The 17,557-nt window shown below is 45.3% G+C and overlaps 1 protein-coding gene across 2 annotated transcripts in view; it reads left to right on the top strand.

The window, feature by feature from the left end:
* Positions 1-1,359: 1,359 nt before the first annotated feature.
* ANXA7 (annexin A7) overlaps positions 1,360-17,557 on the top strand; it is a 41,698-nt gene continuing 25,500 nt past the window's right edge. The window contains exons 1-5 of one of the 2 annotated variants that reach the window (XM_019502444.1): positions 1,360-1,506; positions 6,337-6,391; positions 10,724-10,940; positions 12,880-12,987; positions 14,509-14,552. In XM_019502444.1, coding sequence (XP_019357989.1) covers positions 6,338-6,391; positions 10,724-10,940; positions 12,880-12,987; positions 14,509-14,552 — 423 coding nt within the window. In that variant the 5' untranslated portion in view covers positions 1,360-1,506; position 6,337. Of the gene's footprint in view, positions 1,507-1,715; positions 1,810-6,336; positions 6,392-10,723; positions 10,941-12,879; positions 12,988-14,508; positions 14,553-17,557 lie in introns of those variants that run through there. The other variant, XM_019502443.1, reaches the window with a different exon arrangement.

The raw sequence follows: 17,557 nt of genomic DNA, 5'->3' as shown, positions 1-17,557 counted from the left end.
CTGCTTCATCAACTAAGTTTATGTAATATTCTAAATCCTTTGTTGTCATTTCAACAATGTTCACAGCATCTTCACCAGGAGTAGATTCCATCTCAAGAAACCACTTTCTTTGCTCATCCATAAGAAGCAACTCCTCATCCGTTAAAGTTTTATCATGAGATTGCAGCAATTCAGTCACATCTTCAGGCTCCACTTCTAATTCTAGTTCTCTTGCTGTTTCCACCACATCTGCAGTTACTTCCTCCACTGAAGTCTTGAACCCCTCAAAGTCATCCATGAGGGTTGGAATCAACTTCTTCCAAACTCCTGTTAATGTTGATATTTTGACCTCCTCCCATGAATCAAAGATCACAGATCACCGTAACAAATATAATAATAATGAAAAAGTTTGAAATATTGTGAGATTTACCAAAATGTGACACAGAGACACGAAGTGAGCAAATGCTGTTGGAAAAATGGCGCCAATAGACTTGCTCGATGCAGGGTTGCCACAAACCTTCAATTTGTAAAACACGCAATATCTGCGAAGCGCAGTAAAGTGAAGCGCAATAAAACGAGGTATGCCTGTACTTACTTGCATCATGATCATATGTCTAGCATCACCAAAGTTACCTTCAAGAAGAATGCCTTGCATTCAAAAGCTTGTTTAACTCTATCCCAACAGGGCAGTTAGTCCAATAAAAAATACCAACATAAGAAATCCTTGCCTCTTGTATAGTATTACCAAACATACTCACAGAAAGTTTTTTCCCAGGCCCTGCTTCATTAAATGTGGCAGAGCAGCAGGATATCAAGGATGGAGCTTCAGTTTGTGAAACCCTCCCAGTTATAATCTTTTGTAACTATGAATAATCAGAAGGCAGGGTAGATTGTGCACAATCAGACACAAGGTAAAGGGGAGGAGATAGGAACACAGTCACCTCCTGCAAATATGACAGGTTCACCAAATAGTACAGGAGTTGAATTATAAACAGTGTAGTAGAAACAGCATATCCTTCCTACCCCAGGAAAGTTTGTATATGGTACAAAAATAATCAAGTAACTGTTAGCTGAAAGGAAACATGTCTAAAGGTTTAGCTTGGTACTCAAAATGGATTCTGATTTAACTGTACAGATACAGATGGAGTAACTTGTTATCCTTAATTCAGAGATGCATGGGACAACACACACCAGCTTGCTCCAGCTTGGCTACTGCTCTGCTTACCCTGCGGGCGCACTTGCTAGCTGCTTTATTCTCTGGGAAGAAGCTTCCTTCGAGGGAGGGAGTGTGGTATTGTGGAAACCACCGCCTCCTCTCTCTGGCTTTTCTCCTCCAGGAAGTAAACAAAGTTCTTCCCTGGGCCGGGCCGGGCCGGGCCCTCTGCTGCAGCTGACTTGCTCGTGGACTCCCGAGGAGAGTCGCAGAACCCGTGGTCCTGCTCGGAGCCCCCAGCGGCAGTCGCAAGGCAGCGGCCTCCCGCGGCGCTCAGCTCTGATTAAAAGAGGCACCGGCCGCAGTTAGTTCAGGTCTGTCCCCTCCGGGCGCGGGTCCCCATACAGCCCCCCGCGCACACCCGGCCCGGCCCGGCCCGGCCCCGCCCCACGGGGATGGCGGGTCCCGGGCGTCGGGCCCAGCATGGGGGGTGGTAGCCGGGGGGCTCCTCTGAGGGCGGGGAAGCGGCTCCGCGGCGCCACCGGAAGGTGGGGGGGAGGAGCCGTCTCGGGCCCCGGGCCTGAGGCGAGCCCGAGGAAGGGGCGGGCGCGCTTCACCCGCCCGCACAGCCTCCATCTTAAGGGCGGAAGAGCGAGGCTCTCTCTCTCGCTACTCAGGTGAGTAGGGCCTGGCCCCCCAGCCCCACTCCCGGGGCCGCTCCGCTCGGCTCGGCTCGTGCCCCCGCGCAGGGAGCGTTGTCGGCGGGACCGAGCGAAGCTGCCGCCGGGGGTCCCCGGGAGTAGCGAGCCTCCGCGGGCCCGGCCTGAGGCGCCCTCGGGCGAGGTCTTGTGTGCGCCTCTGGGGTGGGCAGTGGCGGTGCTTGGCAGGGGGCTAAGGTGAAGTTGGGGGTGTCTCTAGCTCCCTCCAGCGCCCGCCCGGAGCGCGGCCTGGCCTAGCCCCTGTCGGTGAGAGCCCGGCACTGCCCCCGGCCTCAGCCCGCAGCAGCAGCCCGTCCTCGGCCCACGCAGGTCCAGGGGTACGTGCCCCCTGTGCCCTCCCGTGCTGGCGCAGCAGCAGGAGCGCCCCCCCGGACAAGGCGCGGCTGAGTCTCACGCCAACCACCCTCCCTGACTGCAGCACCTGCCCCAGCCCCACTCTCGCTCTCGCTCTCTCTCTCGCTCTCTCTCTCTCTCTCTCTCTCTCCCCGCCGGGCCTTGATCTGCGCCCCCACGCCCCTTCCCTCCCCTTGCACCACAACAGACCTACCAGCCAGACCCGGCTGCCAGGGTCTCCTGGCCGCCTGCATCTGCGCGTGTATGGAGCATTTATTGGCAACATTATCCACCACATCGGCCAAAAAAAGCCAGTTGCCAGTACTCTCCGTTTTCCTCGTATCGGTGCCACTCTGCTATACCACTGATGTATCCGTGCACCTCTACCTGGCTCTTGCTTAAGGGTACACTTTTTTTTTTTTTTTTTTAAGGGGGGGGAGGAAACCCCTAAAGCTGGGGCTTTTTTTTTTTTTTTTGGGGGGGGGGGGGGGGGGGGGGAGGAATTTTCTCTGTTCAAAGTGGGAAATATATTTCTGAGCCCTTGGTTGTGTGTGCTGCCACGCACCAATTTATTCACCTTGTGGACTTGGAGGCCCGTGCTTTTATCCTGCTGTTTAAAAGCTCCTTTAGTTCCAGAACATAAAGGGGGAAAATGGGGTTTGTTATTCTAGAGCCTGGAAACTCCATCACCCCCTCTTGAGAAGGGCTCTCAGCAGGGAGAAGAGACAGATTTGTAAATATGTCTGCATATGATTGCAATTAAGAAACTATGGAAGAGGATCTGTGTAGACAGCTCAAAAGCTTTTAACAAACAACAAAAATCCAGAAATTGAAATTGTATTTAAAAAACCCATAAAAGTAGCTTTTTGTTGAGAGAATGTGTTTTTTAGTTATGGTAAAAAAAAAAAAAAAAACTCCTTAAAGGCATGATTCCTGCTTAGTATACCTTAGGGTATCCTTAAGCAAAGATAAGTGAGGCCATGTGCTGTGGAAAGAGTTGGCTAATGTTTAATAAGTACTTAGTACCATATTATGCAAGTGATTTTATTTCTTTTCTGGAAAACCGTCTGTGGCTAGGCTGTAAACGTAACTGCCAAGATGGTTTGGGGGTTAGTTTAAACTCCAGTTTAGTGTGCACCAGTCTCTTTGTAATACAGGCAGGGCTTTTGAAATTGTCCCTATGCGAATCACTTATAACTTTAAATCACTTCCTGCATTCTCTTAAAATCAATTTTGTATTTTATTTGAAAATGTGTGTTTGTGGCTATATGATTTGTTTGAATAGCTTATTGTAATAATGTAATAAGAACCCCAAATAAAGATTAGGTTCTTACTGGCATTAATCTTATTAAACCAAATTACACAGTTGGAGTCCCTGCTTCTGAAGCCCTGCAGTTGGTGATTGGGGCTACCTACAAAAAGCAAATAAACAGAGAAATAAGAGCAGGAGGGAAGAGGTGGTAAATGAGATAACAGTGAAGACTGTTAGTACAAGACCTGAATTGGTGGTTAACTTACTGATCAAAGACACTAGACAATTTGTTTGTTTTCGTTGAAAATGAGAAATATTGAAACCTTCCCTCACATCTTGATATAGGTAACATTCTTTATGTAAAGATATGTTTCACACATCTTGGCTTTTAATAATACAATTTGTTATAATTTTCCATGTCTAAAATCCCACTTCTTTAAGGTCATCTTAAATTCATCCCTCCCATAACTGCTGTGGAAGGGGATGAGGGGCCAGACCCATGCCCCTTACTTCCTTTGGACCTTTTCCCCTCCGTGCCTGCCCCAAGGGGTTGGGGGGAAGGCTGCAGGTATCCCATTTGGCCCCCCTCCCCCCAACACTGCAATCTCTCCTGTAGTCCCTCAGGCTATGTGATCCCACCCCCACCAAAGGAGTCATTCTGGGCCCAAAGCCAGATCTAAGCCACTACCTGCCCCAGGCTGGCACTCAAATCTAAGATGCTCACTCCCCCTGATGATTAGTGGGGTAAAACCTCCTCTTGGATTCAGATAAATGCAATATATTTATTTGGGATTAATTTATAATCAAATTTACACACCCCTGCTAACTCTGCAGCTGCTTAGCACAGGTAGATTACTAAACTGTGGTATGATTTCTACCATCTTACCATAAAACATCTGCAGTTTAAACTTCATTGTTCCAAAAATGACTTATCAGAGAGAGACTGATTAAATGTAATCCTGTATTATTTTGTTGCAGTACCTGAGTTTGAAATGACACATGCTGACTCTGTTCGCATTTCAATATTAATTCTGAACAAGTTAATTTTGTAAACCCCTGCCACTTCCTATATCTTTTGTGGCCAAAGAGGAAAGATCACTGTTAAACATTAAATTCTGGTAGACTCTGATACATATGTGGGAGTGCTGCACAATTATTAACCATAACTGCATTTTCTTTCGTTTAAGCAATTCCTTCCACTCTGGGTAAATAGATGAGATTGCGCTCCTCTTACTTGGTAGTAGGTAATCCCCAGTCTTGTTAAAGGTTGTTATTTAGCCAGTCAGGCCACTGACAGACATGGAAAAACAAAACAAAACCAATTTACCAGAAGAGGAAATGCATCAGTTTGATTTGGTTCCACAGCATCTGTATAGGGCAGGTGCTTCAGTGGGGCTTTTGGTGCTTTTATCTAAAGCTGATTCAATTAGCTATTAGATAAAAATGCCAAGAAGTTCCACTTAAGCGCATGATCTATACAGACATTGGGTGAGCTGGGTCAAACTAACGCGATGCCTTTTCTGGGCATGTGCTGCAGTTGGTGCAGGCATGCGAAGCTGAAAGTAAAGCGCTGGTTGTTTTTGGTTTTTTGTTTGGTTTTTGTTCCACCAACTCTGGCCCTGCTGGGGTACGGCAGGGACAACACTGCCATGACAGCAGGGACTGAGGGGCTGGAGCGGGGGCGGTGAGGCAGTGCTGGCCTTGCCTCTCTGCCCCCCCCCCCACTCCCCAGGAGCCCTGCTCCTTGGAGGCAGAGGGGGATGGTGCCACTATGACAGCAGGGACTGAGGGGTGGGGGGACAAGGCCAGTACCCCTCCCACTCCAGCCCCTCAATCCTTGCTGTCATGGCGGCACTTCTGTCTACGCAGAGCACTCTGGACTGGTTGTTTCAGTAAGTATTGTTATTGGCTGCCAAGACAACCAATCGGAGTGCAAGTAAAGTGTTATGGACAGACAGACAGACAAAGGCTTTTATACTATTAGAATTACTTCAGCAGAGTTCTGGAAAGTATAAGGGTTTGAAAGTTATTTTAAGAAGTGGAGTAGGCTGAGTTAGGATTAATGAACTCAGATAGGACCATACATGAGATGTACTAAACAGATGTACTGTTTTGCTGGCATGATTAGGAAACTGGGTTGGAATATTTAAAAAAAAATTATATTCAGTTACTTGTATTTAAGGAGAAACCAGGCCCTTGCATTCTTGTTATGGAGTCTTTCCTGTTCTGCTCTCTGCAGCACTAAAGATTATATTCTTTCTTACAGAAAATGCACTGGAGTGATACTTTGTGAGACATTTTTTTTTGGGAGGTGTTAATTTAATCCCACTACTTGAGCTCTCTCTCCTGCTCAGTGGCTAGGCTATGTACGTGATATATGGGCTTGTGTCAGTGCTGGGTGGATATTACACTGCAACAAGTAGTTTTTAAACTGATGACTTCAGGAACCCTTCTTCCCCTGGAATTAACAGGTTATTGGTCTTCTAGGGCTTGCTTCTGAAAGTTGCAGAGTCCTTATCTTTAACAGGATCCAGGGCAATGGAAAATGAGGGTACTTGGTATTTTGCAGGATCAGGCCATTAGAGAAAGCTTTTCCACAAGACATTTAATTGTCTTTTCTTCTGTATTTGGCTAAATAGGAGTTGCAGTTAAGGTTGTTGTGATCGATTCGTTGTTTTCCTTCCATGTCCCACTCATTATAGTAATGCATCTAAAACATTCTGAAAATGAAAATTGTTTTTTTCTTAAGTAACAGGCAAATACAATCCATATGTTTTTGTAACATGTGCTGGTGTTGATAGCTAAGCAAGGTTTTGGATGATTGTCACAAACTGTTACCCCGTACCACTCTGTCTGAAAGCCAGCAGCTCTAGTCACTGAACAATATTGTTCTTTTTCAGCATGTCGTACCCAGGATATCCCCCTTCAGGCTACCCTGGTTTCCCTGGATATCCTGTAAGTATAGTTTGGTTTTTAAATGCCTTACCCTTTCAATATAGGCCACGCCCATGTGACAGGCTCCCTTGTCATACTACATGTTATAATGATATTGGTCACTGCTTCCATGCAAGATTACTCATTTTAGAGTTCTGGTCTGCGTTTTCACTTTCCCTGCTCCCCCTTCCTTTCTCCTGCCCCAGATCATTTTGGAAGTGTATGATAATATTTAGCAAAAAAAAAGTGTTTCCAGTAAACAGCAAAGCATATGACTTCAGTATGCAGTCAGGACATCGTAAGAGAGAATTCTTTTTTGTTTCCTAGCCTGAAAGAAACTTACTGTAGTTGTGGTGGTTTTTGTTTTTCTGACTTTCAGTTATTTATACCTTCATGTCATTCTTATGATTTTGTTTATTTTTCTGGGTAGTACTGTACCTCTTTTCTTGGGAGATGTTTGAATCTACATTTAGATCTAAGGTTTTATTTGGCTGCCACCTATATAAAATTTTGGGAATCTTCAGATTTGTGGTTATATAAGATGATCTCTAAATCAATATTTATCTTTGCAGTGTTTAGTTGGTTCAGATGTATCTAGTTTTGAGTCATGCCCATCTGTAATAGTCAACAGATCTGCAACCTTATTTTTTTTTTATATTATATATATAAAATGCCTAGGATATTTGAAAATTGAGCCACACAACAATAAATTGTACACAACAATAAATTGTCTTTGCTAACTTATTCTATAGCTTCAGCTAATTTGTCTGGACGTTGTCCATTTGGGTGTGTCACCACATCCTATTTGCAATTCATGTCTAAATGATTTAATATTCCTGTGAAACTGAACACAAAGTTGGGATATACCAGGTGTCGCTGGCTTTCCAGTGATTGCAATATGTACCTGCTTTGTTTGTTAGCAACCAAAACATGCATGCATTGTATTTGACCTCTGAGATACTGAGCACAGGTTTGTAGCCATTATGGTGTGTACATTCTATTTCAGTCTGTCACACAATACCAAGTATTAAAGGATGACTACCACCAATTCTGACTCTGGTAAAATATGTCAGAATGATGCATGTCTGCAGCGGCCCCTCTGATGCACAATTCTAGATAGTCATCCCCTAAATTACTCCTTTCCTATGCTAAAGATGCACATAAGGAAGTTGCTGATGAGATGGCATAGTACTGTAGCTTTGGATTGGAAAAGAACATTGAGTAAAGCCTGCAAATACTGTCAGTGGAAGAAGAAGGGTCCTATGACAGGGATTGTTAAGAGGAAGCATGTTCTCTGCTTATTTAAAACCACCTTCAGCAACTGTTTCTTTCTTGTTCCTTTATCCTTCTCTCAGTCTAGTGTGTGTGCATGATTTTTGCAAGGGAGGTGGCCAGTATCAACAGGCCTTTGGGGCAGCTTTTGGGGGATGGTACTCTACTCTGACGTGTGGCACTGAGACAGACACTCTTTCTAAAAAGTTGAGAGTCCTACTGGGAGTCCTTTCCTTGAACCAGCAAGCAGAAGCAGTAGCAGAACTCTTTCAGATCAAATCTCTGCCTGCTTGCAGCTCTAAAAAAACACCCCAAAACCATGCTTTGCTGGAAGAAGCAGCATGTTACTTCAACCCGTCTCTGCAGCGTCTGTAAAGACTGGGTGCTTCAGCAGGGCTTTTTGGCACTTTTAGCTAAATCTGATTTGATCTATTGGATAAAAGTGCCAAAAAAGCCCCACTAAATCACTAAATCCTGATCTTTACAGACATCAGCGTGGGGCTTGGTGTAGGAATGTGCCGAGTTTAAATTAAAGCACTGGAGTTTTTTTGTTGTGTGTTGTTTTTTTTTTTTTAATGTCAACAAGCAGCCTCTGTTTCACAAATAGAACCTAGGAGGTTCTACTTGGGTGTTAAGACTAATTTCAGGTATTACTTTTGCCATTGTGTTTTCTGCCTATTTGTGTCAGTTATACTTGATCATTTAAAGTAAATAAAAATTCTCTTCTGTGTGAGAGAATTTTACAGACAGGGGACTAGTGAAATTGACTACACCCAAATAGTCTAAAAAGAAAAAAAATACCTTTTCTCTGATCTTTCAGTTATAATGATGTCAGGCAATTGTTCACACAGTAGTAGACAACAAACTTTTGGATGCAAAAAAGGGGGGGTGTTTTATAGTTGAGTTTGTTTCTTCAAAATTAACAAGTTGGGAAATTCCTAGTGACCTGTCTATAGGATGTAAATGCTTTGAAATCAATAGCAAAAAGACAGGAAGAAGGTGCTTGGCATAACTATGTTAACTATAGGGGTTTTGCCTGGCTTTACCACTTGTTCTAAAAATAAGCACTATGGGTGAATCAATTTTAGATTATGCCACAAATGAAGTGCTGTCACATATGCTGATCAGTAAACTTGTCAATCCAGTCTTGAATTCATGCATCAGTAACTGTTATGCTGATATCAGTAATTATTTAACCCTCTTCTAAAATACAGTTCATGCCATTACAAGAAACAGATTAACACTGCTGCCTTGAGTGTTATGTGGTCTTTATTTATCAAAAGTTCCCAAACCTGTTGGTCCAGCAGAACAGGACAAAAAATAAGCATAGAAGACTGTGGATAGATAACCTCAGTTGGATATCTAAGCTACTTTGAGAACTATCAGGTAATAAGCACCATTCATATGCTGCATGCTCAAGTCTTGTGCACAAAAGAACAGCTACATTTATCATTTATAAAAAGCACTCTGCCAATATATTCTGAATAAGTTCCTAACAATTCTAATGGAACCTAATGTGTGGCTGGCTGTAATTAAGGTCTTCATGAGCATTGTCCATTTTAAAACCTTTGGTTTTTGTGAACAAAAACACTGACTTTTGTTCTGAAAGGCTAATTTCACAAAAACAAGCATGGTTTCATTATGTTAACTGAAAAAGCTTCATTTTTTAATGCTGCAGGTTGTCTATTGACTTACTGCTTTTGCTAAGTTTAAAAAATGATTTTAAAAATGAACTGTAGTGTATATATTAGGTGTTCAGGTCTTAGCAGGTGTTGATCCTACTGGCAAAAAAGCTAAAGGCTAGATGCAAAAAGGACTTAAGGTACATCTACATGGAACAGTGCAGTGCCATGTATATACCTGAGCTAGCTGGGAATAAGCTAGTTCTAGTATCAGAAGCAGTGTAGATATAGTTTTGGTGTTTCTGATATGCATGTTAGCTTGGGTACATCTGCACAGTATTGCATTGTGGCATATTAGATGTATTCCTCAGGTGCCTGAACCCTGGAGTAGAATCCAGAACACTATAGGGCAGGAGAGTTGAGCACTTCAGAACAGGCTTCAGAACAACCAGCACTGAGCTTGGAGCTGCCCAGCTCTGGGCCATAGCCACAGAATAGGTGATGCTAGAATCTTTAGGAAATGGAGAGGACAGGAGTGTTTCTCAAAACATGCTCCTCTCCAGACACCTCCCTCCATTCTGAGATTCTGCTTCCTCCATGACACTGAGGCATTCTTGGGCATATACAGAACCAAAACTTCAGATGCCTGGAAATCTTTAATGTTGAAGAACAGTGGGGTATTATGGTGGTTCAGTAGCTCTAGGGTTAAATGGCAGCTGAGTTTGGTTTTTAGAATCACAACTTTGGACTCAGGCAGATGTCAGGTGCACAAGTCCTGTTTTGAATCTCATCAACTGAAAGTATCCAATGGAGGCAAAGTAGAAATGAAGTGGTTATTTGGGGGAGGGTGGCAGAATCTGGGGTGTGAGCTTTGTAGGTACTTTGGGGAAGCCGATCCTGAAGAAGAGATCTGAATGGAACAGTGTAGCTCTGTTAACTTCCAGGTTAATGAAACCAAACCCCAGAAAGATATGAATTTGAACCATACATAATGCGTGGGCCGTGTTTGCAGAGTAGTTTGGGAGTACCTGCCTGCAAGCAAGTCACAGTGAGCCAAAACAATCCATTTGGTCAGGGATTGTTGTTTCGATAGCTTTCTGATGCTTTTGAGAGATTAGGCTTTCAAACCAGAGGAACTCCCCTCAGAGACTCTGGTCTTTCCAGTCCATTTTGAAAGTGGTTATTTCAAGCCTTTCATTGTTCTGATATTACATTGTTACAGGTCACACTTGCATCTTGGGAAGGAAAAGCTGTGATTGTCAGTTTTCTTGTTTAAAACCTGCTCAGAGTTAAAGGTGGTTTGTTGGGGCATATTTTTTTATGCCTCTGAATTTTTGTGATTTTAAGTTGGTCAGACCTTACTGGCAATCAGCTGGAGATATTTTTGGTAACTTGAAACAGATTTTAGATCCTCATTTGGTTCTCTAGCAGACAATATATGCTTTGTGTTTCTGTTCAGCCCACAGGACAAGAATCTGCTTATCCACCTGCTGGTCAGTATCCATATCCAGCTGTTCCTGGAGCCTTCCCACCCATGGGAGGCGGTGCATACCCTGGAGCACCACCAAGCAGTGGATTCCCAGGGGTAGCAGGATACCCAGCGCCAGGTGGATACCCTGCCCCTGGAGGCTATCCTGGAGCTCCACAACCTGGAGGGATGCCATCGTATCCTGGAGGTAATAGTCAAAAATATTCCTTACAGATTATTGCTTCTATAAGGCTGTATTTAGTTCAGAAGGTACAGAAAAGAAAAGGAAGCTTTGTTTACTGTTAGTGCAAGGGACTGGCATTCAGGAGAGCTGGGTATGCTGATAGAATGCAAAAGACTAAGGCTTCCTGTACCAGGTAGCCTAGGGCTCCTGTTACTTGAAGTAGAGAAGTGGCAGCAGATAGTACTTAGGCAGCTGAATACATGCCAGCTGCTGAGGAGATCAGCTGTCAGGCCCTAAGGAAAAACCCGTGAAAGTAGCTGGGGGGAAGCCACCTGACCAGTAAGGGGCAGGGCTTAAAGAGGCATTTAAGCCCTGGGCAATCAGACTGGCCTTGGAGGTTACTGGGGAAAGACTTCTGCAACAGACAGGATGGATGAGATGGAGGATAATGCCCGAGACCCTGCTATACCCAGGTGCTGGAAGCAAGTCTCTGTGTGCTGTCTCAGTGCACCCTGGTCACACCATTGAAGCTCTGTGCCCCTATTTCAGATGCGTGACAAACAGAACCAAGGAGGTGATACTTCCCCTCTATCAGGTACTGGTCAGACCGCAGTTGGAATACTGCATCCAGTTTTGGGCACCACACTTCAAGAGGGATGTGGATAAGCTGGAGAGGGTCCAAAAGGGTCACTCGTATGGTTAAGGGCTTGTAGGCCCAGCCCTACAAGGAGAGATTAGGGTACCTGGACCTCTTCAGCCTCCGCAAGAGAAGGTTGAGAGGCAACCTTGTGGCTGCCTATAAATTCATCATGGGGTCACAGAAAGGAATTGGTGAGGCTGTACTCACCAAGGTGCCCCTAGGGGTTACAAGAAATAATGGCTATGAGCTAGCAGAGAGCAGATTTAGACTGGACATTAGGAAGAACTTCTTCACAGTTGGGAGCCCATTCCAGATTTTGGCCACTCTAAGGGAGGTGTGCTCTCCCCTACCCTGGGGATCTTCAAGAGGAGGTTAGAGAGGCATCTGGCTGGGATCATCTGAACCCAGCACTCTTTCCTGCCCATGCAGGGGGTCAGACTCAATGATTTATTGAGGTCCCTTCCGACCTTAACATCTATGAATCTATGAAAGGGGTAAGGAAGTACAGTTGTGTGGTCCTGAGCTTGATTTAATGTATGTGAAATCTTGCGAGTTCCTGTTAAGGGCACTATATAAAGATTAGTTTTTCCAGCACTTTGCTAAAAAGGGAGCTATACAGTTGGTGTTTTGCATTCAGAAGTTTTGTAATGGCAAGGGCCTAAGCACTACCAATAGGCATTGTACACTCCTTTCTGCTGTACGTCATTAAAAAAAGCAATTCATTCTCTGGCAGTGGGCACTAATGTGTTGTTGTATTTCTTGTCCTTATGGCCTGTGCTGATATTTTCCCCTTCCTTGTTTCCTGCTCTTTGCCTCCATAGCCAACTTCTCCCCTGTCAATTTTTGCATAACCAAAGAATTCTGAGGAAAGTAAATACCCATCCTGTCTCATTGGTTTTGACTGTGGGTTGAGAGGTCAAGTTGTCAGCTTTTTAACTTGAATACATCTATTTAAAACAAACAAACAAAACCATTATTCCAAAGGGAAAAAACCACAAATTTGTTTCCTCATTATACTTCAGCTAAAAAAAAAAAAGAAATTCTAACCCCCATGGTGCACAAATTCTTTCTAGAGGTGGTTATATGAAAGGTAAGATGAAAGTAAGAGTCCAAGAGGGACAGACCATAATGTTAGACTAATTATGCTCCTCTTCCACTCATTCTTATTCTGAAACAGTGAGGTACAGTGTAGTGTCATCGTTCTGTGTATTGCTTCATTAGAGATTCTCTCAACGTTTTTTGGTGACATTTGTTTTTATTAGGAACCAGTTAATATTTAAGTGACCAGAAAATGTCCATCCTTGCCTTTTTCTTTCTGTCTAGTTCCTACAGGTCCTGGATTTGGTGTCCCTGCTGCTGGGTCTGGTTTTGGTGGCTATCCTCAACCACCAGCCCAAAGTTACGGAGGTGGTGGACCAGCACAGATACCAGGTATGTGGGTGTTTGGGCGGCTAAGTGGGGGAGAGGAAGTCTGTCTATCCTAGGCAGATTTTTTTTTTTTTTTTTTTAAATAGTGTCAAACCAACTCATTCCAAGTTAAAAGACTGACATTTTGTCCTTGGCTCCCTCTTTTGTACTTAGTCCAGCATACAAATTGCAGTAGTTATGTCACCTGCTAATTGGCAAGACCAATGGTAGACTGACCAAGAACCCATATGTAAATAAATCTTACTTACCTTGAAATTGAAAAGTATGCCCTTCCTGATGTATCACTATGCAGTGTTTTTGACACTTTTGCTTCTTGAAAATGGAGACTGCTGAACAGAACTGTGGAAACCAGAGTACAGTAGTGATCTGTGCTTATATGAAGAAGGTTCCATGTAGCACATAGATATATGCATTGTTCACAAATGGCAGTACATTTCTATGCCCACACTGAATTGAGAACCAGTTAGCAAGGAAAAACAGAAAGGAAGTGTGACAGTCTGTAAATGTAAAGGTCACATGCTGAATGCAAATAATGAATGTGTGCATAGGACATCATAAGGATTTTCAGCTTCCAGCCAGAACGAGTGTCCCTAAATTTGCTTGAGAGCGGCACTTAGAACAAAGAGCACATCTATGAAGGTCTGTTTTTCATAGCTCCTGTATAAAAAGTAAATGCATTGTTTTTTGAATTGTCAATGCTTTTGTATGTGAAATCAGATTATTTTAGTTCTACTTTTTGTTAATGAATTGTTAGTGCATTACTTTATGTATGTAAAACATTTCAAAGTGACTTGCTCTTCATAACCAGTAGTGGTAAATGTTTTTACTGTCAGACTAGAGCAGGGGTGTCAAAACACACAGTCTATGGAGTAGTGTCATCCAACATGCAGGGTCAGGAATTTGGCAGTCATGGCATTAATCCCCATGACTTCACAAGCTGACAGTGGGCTGTGAACCCTGCCCCAGATCCCACTCACCTTGCCAAAGACTTCAAGTGCATATCCCTTTTGGGGACTCGTTTTGCTGTGGCAGGGAAAGCAATGGTAGCATTGACCCCTGTGGCTCACTGAGCTGATGCAGTGACTTAGGCACCCATGAGGGTTAATGCCACCGCTGTTCATCGAACTGCCAGAGGTGCATCTAGATTGGGCCTCTGGAGGCCAAACAATTTTGCCCCTGGAATAGAGATTTCGTTTAGTGTATAGCTTCTGCCACAACTTTGGTCACGAGAGTAGGGTTGACAGAGGAGAGGTTCCGCAAGCATTACTCAACTTGCTTAGCACTCCTTGGTGTTGCCGTACTATCACATGGACCTGAGTCCTCCCATGGTGTGTTATCTGCTGTCAGTCACTCCCCAGGGTACTGTTGAGTTACAGGTTGCTGACTATCATAAACAACTTTTATATATGAAAAAAAGAGGTTTATGGATCTGCAAGGAGATATGAAAGAAGAGCATGTTACATTGGAACAGATTAGCTCAGTTTGGGTTATTTTTTTCCCTTATTCTTAAATTTTGCTTTAAAGGAGGATACCCCAGTGGACAAGTGCCTTCTCCAATGCCTAGTCAGGTATGTGCTATACTTTCTTTAGTGGAGCTTCTTAGTTTTTAGTATAATAGCCACTCTATCACAAAAAGAGTGTTTGGGGGGTAGCAATGTAAAACACAACGTTGTTTTATAACAGTATGGGGGCAACTAGAAGTATGATTATGGTTTAGCAACAATTCCGTAGGTGGACATTCAGTAACAAACATTCATGTATTGTGCAGCTGTCAGGGGAAGAACTGCTGTGAGATAATACTGTGCTATAGAGTCAAATACTCTAGATGAGTACCTGGTCTGGCCAGTTGTGCACAAATGCTACTGCTTTTCCAGCATGCACAATGCTGTTTTTGAATGCCATATGTTGGGTCTTTGCCTTGGATGTACAGATACAGTCACTGCATCTGGGACTAGGATCTGTTTTTTAATAGAATGCAAAGCAAAAACCCACTTATTTGAAATCACAGATATTCTCTAAAGTGTCACAGTCATGCCAGCAATTAAGTGTATAACTTGAAAAAATAAGTATGAAGTTTGGCATTTGTCTGCTGAGTCATGTAATCTGTCTTTCTGGTCTGGAGGAGTCAAACTGCAAGCCAAATCTTCACAGTAGCTGGCTCTTCCAGTAGTAGCAAACATTGTTTATTTACTGATCAATGACTTGCCTTCCAATCCAATATGGCATTTTTCCACCATATAGACACTCAAAACCTTTCTTATTGTTTTTCAATAATTTGTTTTCTGGTGTTTATTACTTATTTGAACCAAGGTCAACCCTGTCCTAAAGAACTTACAAAACAGGATGTGAGCACAAACTTGACAAATGAGGACAAAGGCACAACATTGCTTAATGGATGATCTTGTATTGTATTAAGTAACACTACAATATTTAGACAAGAGTAACAAAGTCTAAACAGTTAAGCAATTTTCTTATTTGGCTGTAAATTCTGCATCAAACTAATATATAAAGGAACCCCTGAACAACAGGAGCAAAAATGTTCAGATTAAGAACAGAAGAAGAAACTATACTAGTAATTTAGCTTAACTTTCAGCATACTAGTGTGACAGAGGGCCATCTCAGGGCCAGGTGCAATGCCAGCCTGCCAACCTGTCTAGCAGTCTGCCCTGCCTCACCTGCCACAAGTGGATGTAATGATACCAAATGTAACCATGCAGGAGGCTGCCCATTTTATAGCCAGATGCCCAAGGCATTATACATGGTTCTGAGCCTCCCCTTTACCGTGTCCCATGCCTCACAGATAGCATCCAAAATTTGCTATTGCTCACCTGGTCCCTTAACTGGGCCACACTCAACTTCTGGCATAACTTGGCCTCAGGTGTCCTCAGATATGCTTGGGCCTCACCTCCACCTCCAGCCCATGTGCAATCCTTCAGGCCCCCTAAGGCCCTACTCTACATGGCTGCCAGCCACTACTCCACCCCCTCACTGGGGCAATGGGGCGTTACACTGCAAAGACCTCAGGTGTCCGCAGTTGTGCCTGGACCCCGCTTTCAGCCTATGGCCCACTCGGACCTCAGGTGTCCGCTGACATGTGTAGTCCCTTCCCCAGGCCCCACTCAATGGGCCTGGGCCCCTGTGCTTTTCTGTCAGGGTGTGCTCCCCTAGCCTTTTGCCTCCACAGGGTACTTGCCCTTCACTGGGGAGGCACAGGTGTGGCATTTCAAGCAGGACCACTACACCATCTAATGCCAAGAGGATGTAGTTTTAGGTCAAGGGTTGTCAACCAGGAGTAAACATACCTCCACAGGTACTTAGAAAGGTCTTCAGGGGTACATGCTGCTGCCACGCCCTGGGGCAAGCTCAGTCTCCACCTGCATCTCCCAAAGCACGTTTGCTTCTTACCTGGGGAAGGGGAGGGGTGCGCCAGGTCCCACCAGCCCCACAGCAGCACCTCCCTGCCCCCCAACCCACTCACTTGATTGGCTGCCACTGCCCTCAGCCAATAGCTGGTGGTGGCAGCTGCCACGTGTGAGCTCTCCCCTCCTCCCCACCCCTTTCAGCCCCTACCTCCCAGCACCACCACTATGTGTACCCCCAGGAGAACATGGGGGTCACGTGCCTGCAGGTCAGAGCAGGCTGCAGCCAGGGCAGCACCAGGCTCTTCTCAGCAGGATCTGGGCTATGCTGTACTGGAGTGGGTGGCAGCGGTGCTGGAGAGGAGGTGGTGGGGCTACAGCAAATTTTGGAGTGGCTGCAGCCCCTCCCATAGCCCCCTCAGCACCACCTGCCGAGTACAGCCCAGCCCAGCACCCACCAGCAAGAGCCTGGCACAGCCCACCCAGTGCTCCCCTGGGGTGCATGTGGCTCAGGCCCAGGCTCTGCTGGGCTGTGCAGCACCTGCCGCCTCCCTCTCTTAGCCTCACTCCCGTAGGTCCTCATGGTAAGTGTCCTGCTTCTCATTCAGTTTCAGCTCCTATACCCCTTATTTTTTTTCTTGTTTTTAAGAGGGGACAAATTGAGGCCCCTGTAGAGCACGGGAGGGAGTGTGGCTGGGGCAGGTGCTGCACAGCTAGGACAGAGCATGGGATAGAGCAGTGAGTGGTTTGTCTTGGGGGCATGGGAAGGGACTGGGGGTGTCTCCCATTGCTACGCACACCCCAGGAGGGCATGCGCCCCCTGATCCACGTGGGGTGGGGCAGAGGCTGTGCAGCCAAGGCAGGGCATGGGACTGAGCCACATGCAGGGAGGTGCACATAGCAGCAGAAGCTGCCCCTCGGCACGCATCTGTCTTGCAGTCCGCCCTGCCCCGCAGGCACGTAGGGTATGCGTAGTGATGGGAGCCACCCCCTCCTCCCCCACCCGCTTGCAGTTCTGTCCCATGTCCTGCTGTGGCTATGTGGCACCTGCCCCAGCCCCACTCCTCCCATACTGCAGGGGCAGCCACAGCCTGCCCCACACCACACAGATCTGGGGGCACGTGCCCCCCCATAGCACCCTCCAGGTGTGCATAGCAGCAGAAGCCACCCCCCCCCACCCCAAGCTATGCAGCCCTTGCCCTAGGCCCACTCTC

Source organism: Gavialis gangeticus, unplaced genomic scaffold (genome assembly GCF_001723915.1).
Source record: "Gavialis gangeticus isolate Ggan-Ray unplaced genomic scaffold, GavGan_comp1, whole genome shotgun sequence".
In the NCBI taxonomy this organism is placed as follows: domain Eukaryota; kingdom Metazoa; phylum Chordata; order Crocodylia; family Gavialidae; genus Gavialis; species Gavialis gangeticus.
Note: the sequence above shows the minus strand (reverse complement) of the source record. Positions and strands in the feature narration are given on the sequence as shown.